Source organism: Xiphophorus hellerii, chromosome 9, assembly GCF_003331165.1.
Source record: "Xiphophorus hellerii strain 12219 chromosome 9, Xiphophorus_hellerii-4.1, whole genome shotgun sequence".
NCBI classification, from domain to species: Eukaryota; Metazoa; Chordata; class Actinopteri; order Cyprinodontiformes; family Poeciliidae; genus Xiphophorus; species Xiphophorus hellerii.
The window spans coordinates 3500296-3524185 of NC_045680.1; the positions used below are offsets into that span (position 1 = coordinate 3500296).

The 23890-nt window shown below is 37.0% G+C and overlaps 1 protein-coding gene across 1 annotated transcript in view; it reads right to left on the reverse strand.

Moving 5' to 3' along the window:
- jak1 (Janus kinase 1) overlaps window positions 1-23890 on the reverse strand; it is a 32921-nt gene that overhangs the window by 3348 nt on the left and 5683 nt on the right. The window contains exons 2-22 of the mRNA XM_032571709.1: window positions 21619-21827; window positions 19869-19992; window positions 17371-17521; window positions 17029-17192; window positions 16601-16869; window positions 15222-15343; window positions 13631-13813; window positions 12117-12274; window positions 11668-11782; window positions 10857-11043; window positions 7140-7252; window positions 6552-6704; window positions 6299-6386; window positions 6085-6212; window positions 5550-5688; window positions 3305-3456; window positions 3039-3189; window positions 1598-1686; window positions 1130-1322; window positions 332-456; window positions 35-207 (exon numbers count right to left, since the gene is read on the reverse strand). Of these exons, the coding sequence (XP_032427600.1) occupies window positions 35-207; window positions 332-456; window positions 1130-1322; window positions 1598-1686; window positions 3039-3189; window positions 3305-3456; window positions 5550-5688; window positions 6085-6212; window positions 6299-6386; window positions 6552-6704; window positions 7140-7252; window positions 10857-11043; window positions 11668-11782; window positions 12117-12274; window positions 13631-13813; window positions 15222-15343; window positions 16601-16869; window positions 17029-17192; window positions 17371-17521; window positions 19869-19992; window positions 21619-21820 (3179 nt within the window). The 5' untranslated portion in view covers window positions 21821-21827. The remainder of the gene's footprint in view (window positions 1-34; window positions 208-331; window positions 457-1129; window positions 1323-1597; window positions 1687-3038; window positions 3190-3304; window positions 3457-5549; window positions 5689-6084; window positions 6213-6298; window positions 6387-6551; window positions 6705-7139; window positions 7253-10856; window positions 11044-11667; window positions 11783-12116; window positions 12275-13630; window positions 13814-15221; window positions 15344-16600; window positions 16870-17028; window positions 17193-17370; window positions 17522-19868; window positions 19993-21618; window positions 21828-23890) is intronic.

Below are 23890 nucleotides of genomic sequence, written 5' to 3' on the forward strand. Positions count from 1 at the left end.
ACATGTTTGCTAGTCATCTTTGTTCTCAACTAACCAGAAGACGGGGCTGTCGTTTTCGTCTTTGACCGTGTAATAACCGTTGTTTTCCTTGAGGCTTTTTGTGAGGCCAAAATCTCCGATCTTCACCATGCCTTCTTTTTCCACCAGCACGTTCCGGGCTGCCAGGTCGCGGTGGATGTAGTTCCGAGATCCCAAATAATCCATGCCCTAAAAAACAAACAAAAAAAAAAAAAAAACACACACATATAAAACATAAACAATTAAGTCTTTGGCCACTTGAGACTGAATAATTTCACATGACAAAGTGTCCCAGGAATAAAGATTGTGTTACCCGACATATCTGGATACAGTAGCTTAGCAGGGTGCCAAGGCTGGTCTGGCTCTTGTATCTGGGAAGATACTCCTTCAAACTGCCCAGCGGAAGATACTCCATTATCAGCTTGATGGTCTTTCCACCTAAAAATTAAATACAAAGTAGTACATAATTGTGCAGTGGTAGGAAAATTAATCAAAGATGAGAGAGAAAAAAACATCTGAAATGTGGTTGTCACTTCTTATTGTGAGACACCTAAACAAATCCAGGTGAAATGACTTTCCCTTTACTTCAACATTATGCTCTGTAGGTGTGCGACTTCTGATTATTTTGGTAATCAATTATTCTATTGTTTATTCTGAAGATTTAATTGGATAAAAAGCTGGCATGTTCTTCGGATTTTTTCCATTCAACTACGGTACTTAAGCCTTGTATTTTTATGCATTAAAAATACAATCAAAGATGTAAATGAACAATTTAATATTTTTTAAATAAGAAAAACATTTTATTGCCTGAAATGCTAAACTCCTTTAGTGAAAGTTTGATCACTTGTATCAAAGGACAGAAAAGCTCAGTCCTTTCTGCTTGACTTAACACAGAGTAGGGTTGATCTGTTCATTATTTGATTGATTAACCAATTAATAACCAAATAGAAAAAAAATACTTAATAGGAGAGTTTTTTTTGTTTTTCTTTTTACAGAATTTGAACCAGATGAAGACAAAACTGCTGGATTAAGACTTTTTTTATGTTAGCAGAAACATGTAAATATTTTTTGCACAGTTTTGTGTCATGTCTGTATTTGCATTGTGCAGCACCTTCTTCCTGGCTGATGCCTTTGTATTTGACGATGTTTTCATGATAAAGTGCCTTTAGGATCTCAATCTCTTTCAGGAGGTTGTTGCTCTGCTCCTCGCCGTTCTCGGGCTTCAGGGACTTCACCGCCACCATTTCACCCGTTCGGTCTCCCCGAGGGTCGTAGCGACACAACTCCACCTTACCGAAGTGACCCTGTGAGTGGAGAGCATGAACAATTTTTATTTTTTAAGAAAAAGGCACGAGAACAACTTTCAACTCAATATGAGTAACATTAAGAAATAAATCCTCTGATATTTTCTAAACCTTTTTTTAAGGTAAAACATTTAATTATACACTGCTTTCTGACTTTAGTGAGCAGAAAATAAGATAAAACAAATAATTAGCTGTTCTGTTAGTCTTTATAAATTGTTGCATAATTGTCAAGAATATCAAGACAACAATTGATTAAACATAAAGCTTTTGTTTACCTCTCCAAGTTCTCTGATCTTCCTCAGGAATCTGGTTTCAAATACAGTCGGGTCCACCGGCTGTATTGGACATGGTTTGATGAATGGACCTGAGGAAAGGAAAAATATCTTTGATTAAAATTTAACTTTAAGCAGGCATTAAACACGCTTTTCGTTAAGCCCTTATTTCTTCAGGAAGTGTTTCTTTTTTCTGTTTTCATTAGCTGAAAGCAAAAAGTCACAGTTAACAGAAATAAAGACTAGAAAACATAAATCTGTGTATAATTAGTCAATAATACCTCTTAGTGAATTTAATTACTGACATTTTTTTTTAAAGCTATTAATAAATAATTTCTTGTATCATTTAGATCGGATTTATCACAACAACATTAAATTCTGATGGTTGAACAAGTTAATATTGTGGGGATTCTTACTTTTACCATTTTCTCCACTGGTGGTTCCATTAGAGCATCAATATATATCAGTACATTTGAACAAAATAAATAAACCCAGTTACTGTGTGGAAGGTAGCGATCAAGAAAATATAAATAAATCACAATTCCTTATTGTGTCCTGAGGAAGCCCATTTCTACACACCTGAGGACTAATTAGAGAGAAGCTATTTTATCAATCATATTTTTGGACTGCGGGAGGAAACCAGAGTACCCGGAAACACAAACACAAACACAGGAGAGCAAACAAAAAGGACCCAGACTGGGATTTGAATCCAAGACCTTCTTGCTGCTAAGCAACAGCAACTCATATCCATCTGTATGAAATGCGTTCGTTCCACATATGCATAGTTGCATAGTTGCGTAATAGGAAGTCTATTGTGGTCGACTGTCATGTTTTTCACTAGAATTTTTTGTGGTTATGTAACTGTTTGCTTGCACTAGTTTCCCTGTAATTGGCTACTATGATACTTAAAGCAAATTATATAAACAAGTTGTTATGCTGAATGTCTAAAAGAAAAAAAAATCTATATTTATGTTAGAATAAAATGATTCTGCAGGGATTTTAATATGTTTAAATGGAGAAATAATTGTTTTATGTTGTTTGGTTACTAAGACAGACTGCAGCATGCAAAAATGGCCACTAGGTGGAAGAATGGACTGAAGTGTGTTTCTGTGGGGCCCAAGGAGGGGCAGATAACTGGTAATGTACCCAGTGAACTTCCTCATGAACATCTGAGCGAGTAAACAACTCTCTCTATATCTGAGGCTACTGCTGCTACGTGAGAGACAAACCGCGCATAACATCCAGGTCGGATTTCATAGGTTAAAAATACAGCCTGAATGTTGGTTTGGTCTCCACAGCTTAGTTTTATTAAACCTTTTCTAATCTTACATAACAGATAATAAAACCTGACCTGATGTTAAAATGCAAAAACAAAAGGGTTTGAGTTCATATGCAAACACAAAAAATATAGTTTAAGTGAAACCAAATTTCTTATCAGACATACTTTTTTCTTCTAGTACATCCAAGTCTCTGACAATAGCCCTGAAGAAGGGTCTCTTCTTGGGGTCATAGTTCATGCAGCGGGTCATGAGTTCAGCAAGCTCCTTGTAGTCTGGGATGGCCAACTGGAATTCAGCTTCATAAAACCTCTCCTTCTGCTCACCATAAATTATGTAAGGAAAGAAAGGGGAAAACTGATCAGTTTCTCTGTAAGAACACAGAAAAAATTAAGTAGGATTCTGATTGTGAGCCGTTTTTGTGTTCATTTACCTCAGTCAACTTCTTCTCTTTGAGAGGAACCTCTCCATCGTAACAGATCTCCCACAGGGTGGTACCGAACCCCCACTTATCAGCCGCCACATTCAATTCTGATGGGTTCTTCACACATTCAGGAGCAATCCATGGGATGCGATGCACACATTCTACACACACACAAAGCCAAAATCCTGTTGGAGCAATGCTTTTAGGATCATCACAATGTTTGTTTCTGCTTGCTTTACTGGCATTCACATTAAACTATAGAAAGAAATAAGTATTACATAAGAGCAATATGAACAAATGGACAGAAATAATGCTATGAAGACTGCTGACCAGACAGACAGTGACTAGCCACAAAATGCCTTGTCAAAAAGAACAGTCATGTTCAAGAAAAACTGCATTAATGCAGTTTTTCATGCAACAGCAGCTCTGACCAAGTACTAACTGCATACTGGACATACTTTGCAGTTTGCCATCAGAAAGTGAATTCTGGGTCTGTATTAGCAGTATCACTTTGTGTGGAACAAATGTATATAATTAAGAATTTACCTTTTGAAACTGAGTTGAATCAATAAATCAATTTCAGATGATACTGTGATAATGTTGATCCACATATACCTAGGATGGATTGTAATAAGATAGATTAGAGTATAAGGGCTCCTCTGCTTAGCATCTGAAGAAATAATACCAGGACAACTCTAGATGCTACATTAATAATTGAGAAAACTAACAACCTGCTTTTACATGCAGCTTAGAGCTAATCATATAAAACATTTTTTTAAAAAGGGTGCGGGGTATAGAGGACGTGACACAAATGCGGAGGCCTCAGTCCTTGACATGGCCGTCATGGGTTCAGGTCTGGGCCTGATGACCTTTGTCACATTTCTTCCCCCTCTCTTACAACCAACTTTCCTGTCAGTTTACTGTGAAATAAAGTCCACTAGAGCTGAAAAATCCTTAAAAAAAGAAACTACAAAATCTCTTCTAGTGTTTATAAGATTACTTCTGTACATCAGTATATCATTCAGTTCAGGCAACCCAACAAGTGTTTTCACAGCCACTGTAAAGCATGTCTAGACAGTAATATGCAATTTACAACTTCCTTAAAACTGATTCAGTGTAAAAATAAGGAATGTGTATTATTAAGATTGGTTTTGTAACAAAAGGTGAATTAATAGGACAGCTCTTAACACAAACAAAAGTTCAGTGCTCATGCGGGCTCCTGTCATGGTCTGACGTACTTGAAGCAATACTTTCTCTTAATGCGAGGAGGAAATGCTGTGTGGGAAGCTAGCTTAAACTGTTGAATTGGCATCGTTTGGCTGATAAATTTCAGCGTTACTGGAAAAACGCTCCACTAATCTGACATCCACAGCCGTCTTTTTAGCTCCACAAATTCATAACTTAAATGAGAGGATGGGAAAAGAGAGAGAAAGATGGAAAACCAGTGAAAGAGAAGAAAACATCTTAAGAGCCAGAAGAAAGCAATCAGATTAGTGGGAAGTAGGGAAGAGTGCTCCCAAAGAGTCTCTGAGCACATTATGCATCGATTTCAATTAAATCTATGGACAAGGACATCGATGTGGAACGGGAAGACCAGCTGATCAGCAAAGCGATAGAGAGAAATGGAAGAAATGGCAAAGATTTCTGAGAACAGCACTGGGGGAGGGGTATTCCCACGGGTGCGTCTACACTGAGACGTTTCCAGTTTGTCCTGTGGTTTAGTCAGATCCATCTGAGTAGCTGCAGCAGCCGCCATCAAACAACTTCCAGCTCTGATAGACGAACAGAAACATGAAGCTGCTACATGAGGGGAATTGTGCAATTTGAGACGCATCCATCTTAGTTTGACTTTGCACAGATTAAAACAAAACAAGTTACAGTCTCTGGTTGAAATCTGCTCAATGATATGGAATGATTAAGAGACAAATGTGAATCTTTATATTCACAAAAACCTTCGACTGTGCTTTGTTTTCTTGTGTTGCGTGGAAAGATTAAAACCAGCCTGTGTTAATAAAGAATTAGAATTTAGTTTCAGTATCTCAGGCTCTTAGACTTCTCAGTTAGTATTCAATAATGAATTTCACCCTAGTTCATGCTAACTTCATTACAGCCTTTTTGCTTTTTTCAGTTCTGCTTTCATTTACAGCTGACAAAGAGGAAGTTGATGCAAACAGTTTCATGGCAGCTATTTTGCAACTTTGTGATTTGCATTGTAACAAAAGTGAAAATGAGGTCGCCTGTGCTTCGTGCTCACCCTCCCTGGAGAGCACCGTTATTGGTATTCCTGGGTCGCTGAGCTTGATGAAGGGCTCTCCCTCCTCTTCATCCAGTCCATCTCTGGCAAGCAGAATGTTCTTGGCACAAACAAAGCCATGGACCAGCTTTTTGTCTTCCTAAAATACACACAATGACAAAAAAACATTTATTAGGCAGAGCAGAAACAAAATGTCGCCAAGATGTCGTTGCTAAAACTCGAAGCGTCTGCTCTAAAAAAAAGCCAGTTTCTCTTAAATTCAGAATAAACGCCACAGATTTGTTAAGATCTGGGGTCTTTTTCTGACATCTTTAATTAAAATTTTTAGCTTAGACTGCGAAACAATATATCAAATCGTTACATAAGTTGTCCTTGTTTAGCTTCAAGATCACCCCACTCAGCAGAAAGTGACTTGTTTCTTTTCTTTTTCCATTATTGTTTTTCTGCACACTGAAATCACATGTGGGGTAAACGCAGCATCATAGCATGCATTTAAATACCAATAAAGGGGAAAAAAAAAAAGTTTTCTGCTTACCAGGTAGCTAAGAGCGGAGGCCAGCTGTTTGGCCACCTGGAATTTCCACCTGGTGCTCAGTGGACTCTGTTGTCTCCTGATAAACACATCTAGCGGTCCTAGCTGGGCATATTCTTCCACCATGATATCTTTTGACAGAAAGAGACGCGTCATGAGGTTAAACCTCTGCATCATAAAAATCTTAAACTCAATCAAGCAGTTGAACAGCACTTACTCTCCTGATGACGGACACACACGCCATAGAGCAGCACGATGTGTTTGTGAGACACTTGGCGCATCATGTTGGCTGTTTCAAAGAAGGCCTGTCATCAGAGAGACAAATATGTTTCAACAACAATGCAGCAGGCTGTAAACTTTAAGTAATAATAATTTGAAACATCTCACAGCTTTTAATCATAAGAACAACAGATATTATCCCGTTTTAAAATGTGTTCCAACAAGCTAATAGGTATGAAAGTGCGTCTCACCAGAGAAATGTCCCTGTGTCCAGAACCAAGCACCTTCAGGACGACCTTAACCTCCTGGAAAGATGTGTAACCTGCATCTTCATCTTCCTCATTCTTGACCCTCAGAGTGCCCAGGTATATGTTGGTTTTTGTACCAACGCCAAGGTGCTCCTCCTGGTTAACACAACATGGAATACAGACAGTTCAGAGGTCAGAAAGAAACTGCATCCAAAGTATCTTGCTATTTTTTTCTATCCTAGCATGCAAGATAATGTTTTGTGTTATTAATTCAAAAGTGAGAATTTTAAGTTGTATTATAAAGTTATGAGTTATTAATTAAAATCTGAATTTTTGGTGCTATTGTGTTATATTTAAGTATATTTACAACTGGATGCAAAAACTTCAACATATTAACTGGAATTTTACATGGTATACCAACACAAATATTTCATAATTATGAAGCAGAAGAAAAAGAATAAATGGTTTGCTAAATGTTTTTACAAATAAGATACCTATATTTGTAAGGCACTGTAGATGATGAACACAGGAAGCAACATGCTAATGTATTAGCATCACTCTGCAATAATAGGAGACAAACAGAAAGTGTACCTGCTCAATGTCCTCCTTGGGAATGCGGTGGAAGATGCAGAGCTCCCTCTCATGCTTTGTTGGCTGACAGATGGAAGCTCTCTCCTTGGTAACCACAAGAAGGTTAGAAATTTCTGTAACAAAAAAACCCAACAATTTCTGTTAGAAAACAACTGTTGATCTCATTGTTGGACAAAGTTTTCGATTTGAATGAAAGCCTGTACAGTAGATCTGTGTTGGTTAATCCTTCATTTCTTCCTGTCTTGTTACCATGGTGGAGGTATTGTCAAACCTGTGGACTGGTTTGAAATGTCTGCGCTGCATTCAGGCAGTAAGAATAAAACCTGCCAACACTATCTGCAGCTTTCAAAACATCTAGGTATAAAATAAAGACTCAGCAGCTAATACATGAATCTGTAAATAAAATCAGCAGTTCTGTTTACATGTGGCAAAACAAACTATGACAAGAACAGATATTAATGTTCAGCCATCAAACCTGATGTAGTTTCTGTATACTTCTACACGTGAGCAGACAGTGAAAATGAGTATTTGTTTATGTACTATATGACGGTGTGTGTGCAATGTGGGTTGCTAATGTTGTGACAAAACCAACAAAATGTGGTTCAAGTAAGGGGTGTGTGTGTGGGGAGGTAGAGGGGGCGTCTGCACTCCTTTAGCAACTTGTTAAAGAAGTCTGTGACATGCAATCTGGGTTTCATGCAAACTCAAAAAACAACACGCACCCAGATCCACCACCAAATAATAAGACACACTCTGCTGCGCTCACTCAATAATCTTCTATTGAGAACTGGCATTACTTAAAACATACACATATGTGCTTTAGACAAGAGAATAGTTAATTTTTTTCATTTTATGTTTACGATACTTCAACACAAGTAAAAGCAAAGAATACTTTCAGGATGTGGGCATACTGTATCAGTGGACTATGATTCAAGTGAGCCCATTGTGTAACATTATAAATGAACCCAGACAACCCTTTATCTTCCACTGTAGCTAATGTATCAGCACAATGACAAGCATTGTGATAATAATCAATGCCACACCTACCCGAACAAACACCTCGGCACACTTATACAGACATGGCTCTCTTTCTTTCCTTGTGTGAACAAAAGAGTGCTAGTTTGGTTACGGAAACCCACATTTTACAACTCTCTTCCTCCCTGACACCATTTCACAGACACTGCCAACACCGTTTCCCTTACCCCAACTCAAGCACACCTACGCCTTAAGAGCAGGTCCACATTCTGGCTTACGTCGATAGAAATCATAGCGCTACACATATGCGAGGTTGACATGTTCGAGTTGTGCAGTATGCTATACATGTAACCACAGAGCAAAGATGAATGTTACTCTGCTGCAGCTATTCTGCCTCTTTTTAGGGAAGGAAGTGTTAAATAGGTTGCAAAAAATATCTAAAGACAATGGTTTAAAAGACTAAAATGTACCTATATTCAATAATAAATATTGCTAATTGTAACTTTTTTTTAATGCATGTTATTTTCCTTGCAGATGCCAGTGGCAAAGGCTCCCCTTACAGAAATACTTTGTGTGGACAAATTAAATGCCTTCTGGGTAAAAGTATTACGGAGAGGTGAGACAAAGACAAAATTTCGGCCATTTCACCTAGAAAAAAAATATGATTAGTGCCACTTTTACTTTCTATATATGGCACTAATTCAAACACGTACCTGATTGTTTACAAAGCGTCTGCAGTCTAAACGGTTATGTTGCACTTCATCTGACTTATGTCACTGATGTGATAAATGCGTTAGAATTCTGCACCAGAAAAAGTCTGACATAAGGTTGGATAGCTTGTATCACAATATAAGCTATGATATCAGTCCATATAGAGTTGACTTGTCTTTTTTTTTTAAATACTTGAAATAATGCCAAATTGGTGGCATGAACTTTTGTATTTTATCTGGTTTCCTCACGAGCCATTGTTCTGCTTTTAAGCAGCTTTTAGGCATGGCGGTGAAACCTGAAACTGCTGCTGTGCATGCTACTCAATAGGTTGTTGCTAGGTAACCAAAGAGTGAGTGAGTTAGTTGATGCCACCCACCTTGCTGTGCTCAGCATGGATGGTTGTTAAAGCCAAGCGTACTGGTAGACCAAGAAAGACATCAAAGCGTCAAGACAAACAACTTAAGGCCATTTGTCTTGAAAACCGAAAAAGTACAACTAAACAGATGAAGCATGAATGGGAGGAAGTTGGAGTCAATGTATGTGACCGAACCGTAAGAAATCGCCTAAAGGAGATGGGATTTCAATACAGGAAAAGCTAAACGAAAACCAGCATTGACACCTAAACATAAAAGAACGAGACTCCAATGGGCTAAGGAGAGGCAATCATGGACTGTGGATGACTGGATGAAAGTTGTCTTCAGTGATGAGTCAAGAATCTGCATTGGACAAGGTGATGATGCTGGAACTTTTGTTTGGTGCCGTTCCAGTGAGATTTATGAAGAGGCCTGCCTGAAGAAAACAACCAATTTCCACAGTCCTTGATGATATGGGGCTGCATGTCAGGCAAAGGCACTGGGGAGATGACTGTGGTTAAGTCTTCTATCAATGCACAAGTTTACATTGACATTTTGGACAGTTTTCTCATCCCTTCAATTGAACAGATGTTTGGTGATGATGAAAATAATTTCCCAAGATGACAATGCATCGTGCCATCGGGCAAAAACAGTGAAGGCATTCCTTGAAGAAAGACACATTCAGTCGATGTCATGGCCTGCAAATAGTCCAGATCTCAACCCAATTGAAAACCTGTGGTGGAGATTGAAAAAAATGGTCCACAAGAAGGGTCCAACCAGCAAAGCTGATCTGGCAACTGCTATCAAAGAGAGTTGGCACCAATTGATGCAGAATACTGTTTGTCACTCATCAAGTCCATGCCTCACAGACTGAAAGCTGTTATAAAAGCCAAAGGTGGTGCAACTAAATACTAGTGATGTATTTTGAATGGTCTTTTGTTTATGCGTTTTTCATGATTCCATACTTTTTTCCTCAGAATTGAGTGATTCCATATTTATTTCCCTGTGTTTGGTCAATAAAAGTATCATTCACTGACTTCCACAATGTTTTCTCTTCATTTCTTTGAGTGTTCCTGACGGCCAACACGTTGCACTTTGGAACGACCTTAATATTGTATCATGTTTTTGATCTGAGTTTGTTTTACAGCATGAAATGTCTGAATGAGTGCTCATCCATGACTGGTGATTCCATACTTTTTGCCAGGGGTTGTATTCTATATATTGAATATTCTATTAGATGGATCATTTATTGATACTGATTACGTGTCCAGTGCAAAATATATTGTTATTGATTTATTGTCCCACTCTAGTCAAACGTGGTAAATCCAGATGTAAACCACTATGAAATTACAAAAGAAGTCTCCTGGTTCTGACTACGCAGCCAAACGGACTTTTCTGTTTCAGTCAATGCTCCACAAATGTAATTTAATCCATCGGATTAAAAATATATCATCGGGGTTGACTCTAAACTTCAGAAGTGCTTCATTTGAACTTTAATGACATCACTGAAGTTCTGAAATTAAGACAATTAATGCACTTGATGAGGAGGTTAAGCTATAATTGAAATTGCTTTAACTTTGCTTTACATTTCATGGTTTGTTATGAGATCAGTAACTTTGTATTTTGTACCGTCTATCTTTGCTCGGCCATTAAAGTGAATTTATCTTTTTTTGTTTACCCCTTGGCTGTGGAGGGCAGCAGCGCCTGAGCTGGAACTGCAAGTTGTCGGTGTGGAGACACTGGCGCTCCAGGTGATCCAGCAGCTCCTTCAAGCTGGGCCGCGATGTGTCCGTTCCATACAGGCGGTAGCCATCAGAGTCCACCTCAATCTGGAAGTTCTTATACTGGATATTGAAGTGGTCACTCTGGATAGAAATGGGACAGAGTAAATTAGGATCAAACAAAACTACACAGATTGAAACACAGAGAAAAATAAACTAGATGAAAATGTATTAATAATTTAACCCTTATGAGGAAAAACTGAGAAAGATGAGCCCAAAATGCATAAAATGCAAAGGAAAGAAAAAATGTGAAAACAATTAGATGAGAAAGTATATCTAATTAAAAAATAAACCTCCTGTTTTTATTTTTGTAAAGATATTAAAAGGCAATTCCTTTTTATTAAGTTTTCCATGAATTTTTGTGCTACTGTACAATGCTGATTGGGAGCTCAAGAGGTTCTCATAAGCTACACTTTGCGACACGACTGAGCCAAACTCCACCCAATCCCAAAAACTTCTGCATTAGTGGAAAATTCACACAGTGAATCCCCAGCTGTAGGTAGAAGAAACCCTGTGCCTTCAAAAAAATTTGCTCTGCACTGAAAATGGTATGGAATATTTTTCTTAGTATCTGTATCAAGTTTAAAAATGTAGTATTGTGACAACCCTGCATATTATTCTAAAAACTTTTCATACACCATAAAAAAAAAATAAATCAAGGACAGAGTCAGAGAAATACGTCTAAATGTCATGGTGGGTTTACACTACCTCATGACAGACCACAGTGATGATGATGAAGTTGTACTCAGTACAGCTCCAGCGCAGTATGTAGGTTCCTTCCTCATTACCCTCCTGTCGCAGCTTTTGGACAGCATATTCAGTACTGGAGGAAGAGAAAAACAGACTTAGTCGTATTCACTGAAAGCAGTCTAAAGTGGTTTTGTAGAATTAAGCGAGTAAAGTAAAAACATTTCTTTCAAGTGCAGTTTATTAGTACAGTAAAAACTGACCAAAGTAAGTCTTTGCAAAAAAAAAAAAAGGAATCAAAATTTTATCTGCTACATTGTGGGTATTTTCTTCACTTAGAGTGACTTAATGTTACAGTGCTTTATCTCTCCCTGTACAGGAAAACACAAGCATTAAGTACAAAGATGTACATACATCGTATTCCATAAAGGTGTGGATAGTATGCGCTAATTAACAAACATAATACAAACCAGATGGGTCCATGGCAACCAGTCTCTGTGTTCTGCACCACCAGGGCAGGTGCCACCTCCTTGCACAGGTAATGGTGGGCATCCACAATTAACCTGAAATACCCATCAACAAGGGCCACAAAGGACAGGGCTTCAGCCCTTGACAGCAGTTGGAGTTCCTGGAGGGGAAAAGAATGAATTGGTATTTTATCGGAAGTAAAGACAATATCCATCATGCACTCCTTAGATGTTGTTTTCATGGAGGTTAAATGTTATTCAGACCAGAGTCATTTTAGGAGAAATTCTGACGTCACTGTTAGTCATCACTTACAGTGAGTCACAGGATGCAAGCTTTAAACTATCCTTAACCAATAATTGCTTGGACTCATCTTTCACATTAGTCAAGCATGGGGCTTTTATGGATGTGGTGGGAGGAGACTGTAGTTATTTGCTGCATTTCCATTCAACATAAAAATTGCTCAAATTGGAATTATAAAAATAAATTTGCTGGATAGAAAAACCTATTTCAATGAAAAGTTCTTGAGGTAGAATGAGGTGGTTTTTCAGCATAACGAAATTTGAGTATTTCATAAATCTGCAATGTTGTTTTTTCAACATTAGCAGAATATCAAAAAAGTTTTGTGCACATTTGCAGGGTAAACACAGATAAGGAGTGGATTACAACCCCAATTTAATACAATTTCTATACACACATTTACAAAATTTATTTCTAATAATTTACCAATTATTGCCTACAGGTAATGAAATCTTAATTTTAATTTTCAGTGACCTGACCTGGTCCCTGAACACCTCTTTTCTGAAGAGGAAGGCCCAACAAAGACTCGTCTTCCTCAGCAAATTGAAAACCACTGGACTCCCTGTTCAGTTGCTAAAGAACTTCTACAGAGCCATGATTGAGAGCATCTTCTGCCTCAGCATGACTATGTGGTACGACAACTGCATAGTCGAGGAAAAAAAGAATTTGGCCTGAGTGGTGAAAACTCCCCAATGAATCGTGAGGAGTCAGCTACTCAACCTGGATCTAATATACACTGGCAGGTCGATTGTAATGCCGCTGATCCCACCCACCCAGGACACCAACTGTTTGTACCGCTACGGCCAGGGAAACAATACAGATACATAAAGTGTGATCAATCTCAGTGGAACAACACGACCAGATGAAAAGGCTCCTCAAACAATCACTGGCTGTGAAATTTTCAAACTGGATCTCCATTAACTTAAGATTGGGAAACGGGGAAGCAACAGTTCAGTCCTCTCCCTCCTTTGGAAAAAGACTTATTCTAATTTCTTGGAAACTGGTTTTGGGGTTTTGTATTAGCTGTGAGCTACAAACATAAACAAAAAGTTTAAATATATCTGTAATGATGAATCTATACAAGTTTTAATTTTCAAGAATTTAATAACTGAATTAAATTAACTTTAGGAAACTTGTTGGACATTAGACGCAAGTACATAAAACCCTGTTTACGGATAGTAAACAATACTTCACAGATGTGTTTGTGCGTCTGTCTCACCATCTTCTTGTTGTCTTGTCTCATGATTGTGACTGTTGTCTCTTTGATGACTGTGTGTGTGATCATATGGAAATCACAGAACAGCACCCAGCCATCACCCGTCTCCTTATTCCTGTTGTTCTTCTGTTTTTCATCCTGCTTACTCTTCTTCGACTTGCTTTTGTCTTTGGGCATCACTGGCACCTGTTTCATAAATTCAACATGGCTTAAAAATAGCTTGATATTCGGTAATAACATTCTGCAAATCAACAACTTTGGTCAATGACACCAATATAATGGTTACAGCTGGCCTGTTTGTCCAATTAAGGGAAAGTATCAACTAAATCCTTAGCTTTTTGTTTAATAGAAGTGTTCTGATCTAACCCATTGTATTTTATGAGTTTAAATATGCCATTTTCTAAATTGAAGTCTATTAACATGCAAATGGCTTAAAAATCTATATTACAAACCAGGTTTTCCCAATCCTCGATCCTCTAGGCACCCTGCCCTGCATGTTTTAGATGATTCCCAGTTTTAACACGCCTAATTCAAATGATTGCAGTGCAGTAGAATGTTGTTAATCACCTCTCAATAAAACCGTGTTATGAAGCAGAAAAACAACCAAAACATGGAGGGCAGTGTGCCATGAGGACCAGGGTTGGGAAACACTATTATAGACTATGCCGACTGGGGTTGATGCAGAGAAACATTCCTTCTGTTTCTTAGGTTTGAAAGCACAAAGCTAAGAATCCAAAGCAGTAAAATTTTGTCCACTCAAGATTAACTAGAACATTGAAATATAAGATTCACCTAATATACAATCAGAAGGGGGGGGAAAAAAAGAGTAAATATGCTAAAGTCAACCTTTATAATGTCAGCATAAGGCATTATAATGTACTGCATTTTGTTAATGCTAACAAAATGCAGTACATTCTTTTATTTCACTCACTTGCTACTGCGATTTCGATACCATTGATTTTGAAGAACTAATCGAACTGATATCAATAAACCTCTACTCTTAAATTAATAAGATACACTATATTGCCAAAAGTTTGGATTTGTGACGACAAACACCGATTATTTAGAAAAAGGCCTCACTTGCAATCTTCAATCTAATTTATCCAAGCGGTGTCAGATCAGGCTGAGGTCAGAATCCTGAAGTCTTTTCCTTTTCCCACAATAAAAACAAACTGGTACTATAGTCAAACATGGCTATAGTGCATAGTCATGGTTGAACAGGAAGCAACATAACCCCAGAGTAATGTTCAGAATGTCTTGGCATGCTGAAGCATTAAAAATTCCTATCTCTAAAACAAAGGGGCCATGTCTAACTTCTGTAGCTACTGATTTAGCTAGAAGAAGGGTTGGTGACCTCTGGGCATCATGACCCTCAGCCTCCACTGGTGCTGCCCTGGGATTTTATGTGATATACCACTACATGTCTGGGTTACACTTGCAGCATTTGAAGTGATGAAAGCACTTAAATTCAATCATATTATTTCAAAATAATATGATTGAAATTACAAAATATTTCAATCATTGCAGCCCTATGGTTAAGACACGTCCACTCATAAACCAAGAAATCCTTGACATTTTGTTTGTGTTTACTCACAGCTGCTGGTTTTTGCCTCCAGGAAATGCCGGTGGTGCCAGTGACAAGAACTTGCATGTCACTGCTTGGCTCCAAGTTCTGATTCTGACATTTCGTCTGCAACTGGCTCTGGTTACAGTACCCTGGGAACAAAATGTTTAAATGTGTAAATGTTTGGCCAAACTATGGCCAATCATTTATAAAACCATATGTTTTTGCTAATGTTTTATTTCTCTTCAGGTACAAAGGTTTTGTAAATAAAGAAAGTCAGGCTGGGTTCATAAGAAAAGAGATAATTTGACCATTCAAACCATTCAGTACTTCAAATATTCAACTGAATTTGTATTGTCACTACATGATTTCCAAAGCAAACGTGTAATGAATTTACTTTCAGTTTCATTTTGCAGCCCAGATTCACTCAATGTGTGTCAACAAAGTTCAAACTTGTCTGAACATCATTGGCAGGAAAACATACAAGCAAACCAGGTCTGTATCAATGTGCTACTTTGGCAATTAGTACCTCTGCAATGCCATTTGCATTCCAGTGATAAACTGGAACCATTTTGAACCAGTAATCATACAGCATTCAACCTATATAACTATATTAATAAACTATGCATAAAAGAGCTCATTAATTACATGTAATAAAAGTGTTGTCATATATTGCCTTCTTAAGATTTTATATCACACCCCATTTCTATTGATTGTGATTCCTGCTTAAAGACAAAATTCAATAAACAAATACATAATTAAATTATTAATTAAATGTACCATACATTAAATAAATAAATTAGGTAATTTATTTAAATATGTTTATTAAATAGGTTCACGCCACTAATTTATCCTCACACTGAGGCTAAACTAGTTTGCATTTAATTATTTGATGACACATTTTATACATTGTCTATTAAATAAAATGATTTAAACATTTACTAATTTCATGGTGCATTTTTTGCATTTATTAATCTAGTTTTGTCCCTTTAATTTACAAATTAACAGACAAATAAAGGTTAATTTGTCGCTTAACCTCTATGAAACATGACAAATTATCAGACTGTAAACTAAAATACCTCTAATTGTCCTAGAGCTGGTAAATATAATTTAATAGAGGTACATTACCACATTTCCTATGACAAACTATGAGTACTTCTTAAAAAAATTATACTAAAATGAAAAGTTTTTTAAAATGTCCCTTAAACAAATAGAAATTCACACAGCAGGCAGTATAAAACGCCCCATGATAAAAGATTTTTGTTTGTAAGAAAAAATATTGAGTGCATTCCTCCAGAGTGAAAACGATAAGTCTGTACTCTTTAAGTACAAGTGGAAGCCAGGTAGCAACTGTGCTTTCTTGGATTTCCTTTGCTGATAAAATGTACTTGTATTACATGAATTCTTACCATAGTAACCTCCAGTGGAGAGCTCCTTTTCTTGTGTTATAGCCAGGGAGACGGGTTCAAAGAGCTCGCTGCCCATTCTGCTGGTCAGCCCCTCCATCGTGGCCAGGTATTTGATCTTCAGATCATAGCAGGTGATGTTGCTCTCCCCAACTGTTTGGGTGTTGAATTCAGCGAGGAATTTCTTGAACACGTTGCTGATGCGGATGCGGGTCAGGATGTTCCGCTGCTTAATGTTAGAGTTCAGTGACTCCGGGATGAAACGCTTGTAACTGGTGGGATTAAGACAAAAAGAATATTTTAACTTAACTGTGCAAATCTCCTGTTTTAACTTAGAAAACATGGCAAATAAATGTCAACTGTCTTAGGAAAAGTGAGGTATAAAGAAAGAACAAATTTTATATGCTTGTACGTTGAGTATCAGATATTACCTCATCTCACGGGAAGCTGCTGAAAAGGGTATATCAAAGTTCTTGGCATAGTGAGTAATAGCAAGCACAGCCATGCCCAAACATTCGTTTTCTATCTCATGTTGCTCGGCTTCTGACTGGGCTGCCCTCAGGGGAGCCTTGCCTGTCTGAAAATCATGCTGGCACTGTGCAAAAATAAACATAACCAGTGTTAGAATTAAATCTGACACCATTCGTATAGGAACACCAACAATAACAACAAAAACGGGAAGAGATTCAAACTAGACACGAGAACAGAAAGGATCAAACTAGATAAGTTAAAAATGATGACTTGTGTAAAAGCTAAACCTTCTCAGTACATACCTGGAAATAAAGGTATTCAAGGGAACCGACATCAAGCAGCGGTGTTCCCTCTGGTGTTTTCTGTGGGCTCTGTCCTCTGAGTTTATTGAGGCAGTGTCTCCAAACTGGAGACTCTCCTTCTGTGGTGCCATGCCAGTTTTTAAAATAGAATCTTAAAGAAAAGACAAAAAGTCCAGGTTAAAAACAATAATACCGATCATCTGAAGCTTCTGAGGCTTTATTTATTGTGCTTGTTTTGTGGTGAATTAACTTTTATTTAATTATTTCTATTTCTAACAGTGTGACTGTTCTTATTTTCCAATGTACATGTGGATCTTGGCAAATTAGAATAAAATTTAGTTAGTTTAATAATTAATTTTAAAAAAATTAAACCAATATTTTATACAGTTATATATTTTTAACTTTTACTAATAAAAGCCCACAATTCAATTTCACAGAAAATCGTACTACTCCAAATGACACAGACTATTTTTGGTAGAATCATATTATACTATGGGCTGTACTGTCATGGGGAAGACTGCTGACTTGACAGTTGTAAAGCAGACAGTCAATGACACATTCCACAGAAAGGGTAAGAAACCTTTATGGGCAGCCTTTTTTCTTTTTCTCATACATTGACAAGATTACAAAAGCTTAATATCCATGACCTCAAGGTCACAGTACCAGCATTGATCAAAAGACACATTACTTGTATATACATAACCAATAAGAAATCAATTAGTCAGTAGACAGTTCTTGAAACTCAATATTCAATCATCTTATGGGTAGCATTTCATAGAGCATTTCTGCATACAAGCAGACTTAAATAAAGTATCCACCCTATGAGATGGCTAGTTAGGTTAGAAATTTTTGCTGGTTGCACTTAAGCATTATTTGCTTATGCAAAAAAGTTTTTATACTGGGACACACAACCATAATATATGATTTGTTACCTTTGTTTACTTAGGTGCAGTGCAGACAGACAGTCTGCAGCAAGTACATAATAAACTCAGACAGACTTGATTTCAGCTCCACCCACAAGCAATTTTCTATTCAGCTTTTAACAGCAGCAAGCACGGCGAAAGAAAACTGACAGCACAGTAAAATATTTTTTCTTTCTGTATAACATGCTGCCTTCTTAGTACATCGGAATATCTGATGGGGAACTTAAAGAGTATTCCAGTTAAGTGTAAACATGACACTGCTTTGTCAGTATCATATAAGACCTCAATCTTTTCCAAATTGACTTCTCACAAAAACTCGCCCCAAACATAGCGGCAGAAAGCAATTTAGTCTGATCAATTCATAATTCGGACTTTGGATTCTACTCTTGGAATCACATTCAAAACTTTGAGACTTTAATCTGCCAAGTCTAAGATAAAATATTAAGGCCTGGGCAAGACACTGGCATCAAGGTACACCAAACCAATAAAACTTCACATTATACTGTTCCAGCAGGCCAAGTGTCGAACTAAGTGGAAGGGGCAAAGTGGGGTCGTGATCAGGACAAGGGAAAGGATTGTTGTACTTAGTGACTTTTCAAACCCATCAAGCAACTTTTTTATTTATTTATTTTCAAAAATGCAACAAGCAAAAAATCTCACAAGACTTTGGTGACAGCATGTGAAAGCACCAGTTGCTCTGCAGGACCAGTTTATTAGCACAGCACATTTCAGTGACATGGCAGTTCAAAGTGCTTTACACCATAAACACTTAATACAACAACCAATTATGAAATATTACATTTTGTCAAAATGCCAATATCAAAATCATCAGGAAAATACACATCAAATATATTTATCAATGTTCCAGTTATTATGAATGAAATACATCTCTAAACAAGTGATTTTTTTAGCCTTGAATTAAAAAACAAACAAACTCAGTATTTGAGCTGCTTTGCGATTTTCAGGAAGTTTGTTCCAGATTAGAGGAGCATAAAAACTGAATGTTGCTTCTCCGTGTTTGTCTTGTTGCAAACCTCGCCTGCAGTCAGAGCAGAGAGGAGTCCCATTCTACTCTGTGTCCACGTTGTAAATGAATCCCACATGCTAATGCTGCGACACCAATGTTTGACAGCAACTTAAAAGGGTCAGTAAAACTACTCTACCAGCAAAGTAGTAAGCCTCCCTGACACATTGTTGCAAAGGTGAACAACAAGCAGTGAAAGTGCAAGCTTCAATTAGAATCATTTGATTATTGATCTTCCTAATGTGATCCTTTCCAGGCAGGAAAAAAAACAGCAAATCTTGTTAAGTCTTAATTAGGTTCCTATGTAAACATTCACTTGTAAACATTACCAAAAGGTTTAAATTCATATGATTTGTTTAGGAATTCATTAAACAGATTTCTTTTTTCATCCATATATTTTTAAAGCTCTTGAATTCAATCAATTAAGTAGAGAACCTCAGTGAAATGTTAGAGCTGTTGGCCAGACTGCAAGAGCTTTTAGCACTTTTTTCTGTTGGAAACATAATATCCAACACCAGCGTTGTCAGTTATGGCTGCTAAATCATTCTTACCTCATGCGATAGTGCAACTTGATACCGCTGTCCTCTTTGATGTTGAACTCGTGGCTTGGAGAGTACCAGGTGCCAGTTGAATCATTGTAAAGGGCAAACAAATTATGGCACAATGGAGAAATAGCTAAGAAGGAAGAGAGAAGTAAAAGATCAACACTAACTGCTTAAATTATTAACTAAGAAAGAAAGAGCACCTACATGGCACAGATCAATAAGCCTATAAAGCAAGATAAACTAATTAATCAATACACAAATTCACAAAGTCTTACAAATCATTCTTATTTGTATCAAGTGTTCTCTCACTTAGATATATATATTTTTAAGATTTTTCTTAAGCATATTTTTAAGCACAAAGAAACCCAATTCAGTTATATTTTCTTTTTTTATATTTTCAATCTTGATTTTCTATGACATGTTCAGAATCCGGTTTTATTTATTAATTGAATGACTGTACTTATATTTCAAAAGGCAATAAATTTAAATGAAGTGAACAATAGAAAAATACAAGCAAAAGGTAAGCAGACTTTACCAAACAGCACAACCATTTATCAGCTGTTGGAAGATGTTCAGAATATCCGACTGTAAATTAGGCATTGGCCAGTATGAAAATTTCATAATATGATAACATTCAGTAAAATTAACCCACTAAATTTTATATTAGTTTTTAGGTGCATAATTAAAAGAATGTTAACTCTTGACATTTTGTTCCTAAAAAGGTAACACAGTGGAACAGAACTATATTATCTGGTTATTTAGTCAGGCTATCTGCTCAGGTAACAAGCCTCCTGTCAACTCTAGTTACTTCAATGTCTGATTACTGGATTTTTCTAAAGGACTATAAGCTGCTACTTTTTTCCCACGCTTTGAACCATGTAGCTTACAGCCCAGTGCAGCTTTTCTGTGGATTTTTCTTCAACCCCAGGGGACTCTTTAGCAGGAAGTGAATCATTGGAAGTCAAAATTGGAAATCAAAGAAGAAAGTGGTGATTTTCATTTAGAACAAGCACATGCTAGCAGCAGGCACGACGGGGAAATGTTTTCAAACTCATACCCTCTCATCAAGGAAGCAACATGAAGAAGTTCATATGATGCAGCTTTTAAGTTGAAGGCTATCGATCTGGCAGTATAGCAGATTTATTAAGAATTATAAATAAATATTTTTCCGGGAACGGTTTGCCGTTCTCGGAAAACCGAGAGCGGCGGAGATACCAGCGGCTTATGGCCTGGTGTGGCTTACATATGTACGTTTCCAGGTTTTTTAAAAAAACTTTGTCAGTGCAGCTTATAGTGAGGTGCGCTCTATAATCTGGAAAATATGGTACTCAGGATAAAGATTGTTGAAAAGATTTGGGTTTGAAACCTCAACTTAAACTCAACTTAAGTCACTTTTAATCATTCTTCCAGAAATTCTAAAGAAAATGTTTGTTTTTTTTCTTTTTCGTCATACCCAAGTAGATAGAAGAACTTGTTTTGATTGACCATTACACCTACTAAAAAAAATACAACTTTACTGTATTTCCACAGTGTTGCACGGTTTCTTATCAATTTGTTTTGAAATATGTCAAGTTATGCCTTAAAACTATTTAAACATTATAAATTTTTGCATTAGAATTCGAATTTCAGTCTGAGCTCATATTAAAGCCAAAAACCTATGAAATGTAACATTTCATAAAGGCCTGGTTATGTAAACCTGATGTCGCATCAGTTCTAAAGAGGTAGAACTGAACCAAACAATGGGGAAGTTACTTACTGCACTTCTTGGCAGCAGTGACGCACAGCTCCTCAGCTGTGTAAGTTCCTTTGATGTACTCCAGGTGGCGTATTTCTGGGATGTAAAAGTGGATTTCCAGGCCCAAAGTAGAAGCAGGAAGGGAGGAAAATTGGGTCTTCTTATTTTTCCTCATCTTCATACAGAGTTGCCTGCTCAACTCCATCACGAATGAAGCTGTCATTCAGATTCTGAGGACGTGGAGTGAAAAACAAATGATATAAATCAGACACAACATTCAAGGCTAATGTAATGGCTATTCTGCAGCAAGATTCCTGGCTTTAAACTCCGAATTTCTATTTTATGATTGCTTGGATATAACAACAAATAGATCCAAATATTAAAGTCATTAGAAACTGATTTACAGTCTTCTCCTGGCTTCTGTTTTCAATTTTATATCAAGCCTGTCCTGCAGGTTCCTTTCGCTTTATAAGGATGACAACAAAATAAAAATATGTAGTCTGTTGTTTCTTCAATAGAGATAATAATTTTGAATCAAAAATAAAACCAATAGTGTCACAAGACTGCATCCAGTTATGCTAAAGTACAATCCTTATCCTTCAAAGCACGTCAAAGAACGTGCTTTTTACAAAATAGACACTGAAAATGGGAGGCTGGTCTTGGTTTTGATTAATTTATTAAATCAGGTTGCCAACAAAAATAAATAAACATGTAACAGATTACTATATTTTTACATTCCATTATTGATTTCATCAGTACAATAGGATTTAAAGCCACCCTTTCAATCCAAGAACTCAACTTTGCGGTAAGCTTAGTATGAAGTAAAAGTACTTGGTGTGCAATTTGTACAGCGAGATGACCATCCTTCTATTGAGAAAAACTAAAAAGTCAACCAAACAGCACAAAAAAATGTGCAGCGAGACAGTTGGGATAGGACCAAAACTGCATAGCACACATTCTTTCAGCAGCAAAAAGACAAAGTCTCAGCAGGGACATTTGCCAGATAGTCCAAAACAAGAAACTAAAAAATTCCAGGTTCTTGCTAACATACTTGTTAGATTTAGTACATTTTATACTTCAAAACTCTGATTCCCCTGCCACCACCGCTCACCTAATTCTACACCCAGTGTCTGTAAATTTCCTATGCAGCACATTACTAAATAAATAACAAGTCAAATTTAGTTATTTAAATATATTAAGTTTGGTTAAAACATTTATCAGGGCTTGTATGATGACACAGCATATAAGAACCCCCCCCCCACTAAACTCTGAAATACAATGGAAGAATAGAAGAATCAATAGGATCTTACTCAGTAGCAACGTAACTGGAAAAAGGAAGCTTTGGTTCACACGTTTTATCAACTTGTTCTTGCTTGTTCTTCCCAACTAAACTAAGTAAACGTCTTAAAAGTCTAAGAAGCTAAACAAAAAAAAAAAGGAGCATTCTTTGTTCTTTTTCATCACAAACTTCAGACAGTAACTGGCCAGCTCTCATAAGCTGCATGAGAACTGGCCAGCTCTCATAAGCTGCATGAGAACTGGCCAGCTCTCATAAGCTGCATGAGAACTGGCCCATCAACCACTACAGATGAATTTCTTCAGAAGAGAATATCTGAATCATCTTCCTCCCAAACAGCAGGTTACTCAACCTGTTACAATATATCACTTCTCCCTTTACCATGTAAATGAACACCAAATACAATGGCTTCAAAAGAGCAAGAGTTGCCAAGTTACTTCACGGTTATGAGCTTTGGTATACAGAGAATTACAATTACTGATTTCATTTTTCCTACCAAAATAACAGGAAACAAAGTTCAGTCTCTACTAAGCTACAGACAGAAAATGACACCTGAAAGTTTTTATATGTTGGAAAGAGGTCAGTCAAAACACAGCAACAATTCATTCTATATTCTTGTTGGAAATGTGGACAGTATTTTTGAAATCAACTTACAGGAACTACTAGTACTACCAGGTAATATGTGCAAAGTGGTCTGGAATTGCCTCTTCTCCTTATTAGGCACAGACCTGTTGCCAGGATGTACCAAGATTTTTAAAAGTTAGTCCCAAAATTGCTAAACCATAATCTCATAATGTTTCTAAAGTTCATGGCAGAGAAAACGGTAGGCAGTAAATTCTCTGGCAGGATGGAGCACAATATAAAGTCAATCGTGTTCCTGCATACTCAAGACCAGCTACAATCAACCACACTTTTCATTTGTTGGGTAATATTTACATTTACTCAGAAGATCAACCATCATTGTGTGAAAACTAATGGTACACCACATTTTAAAAT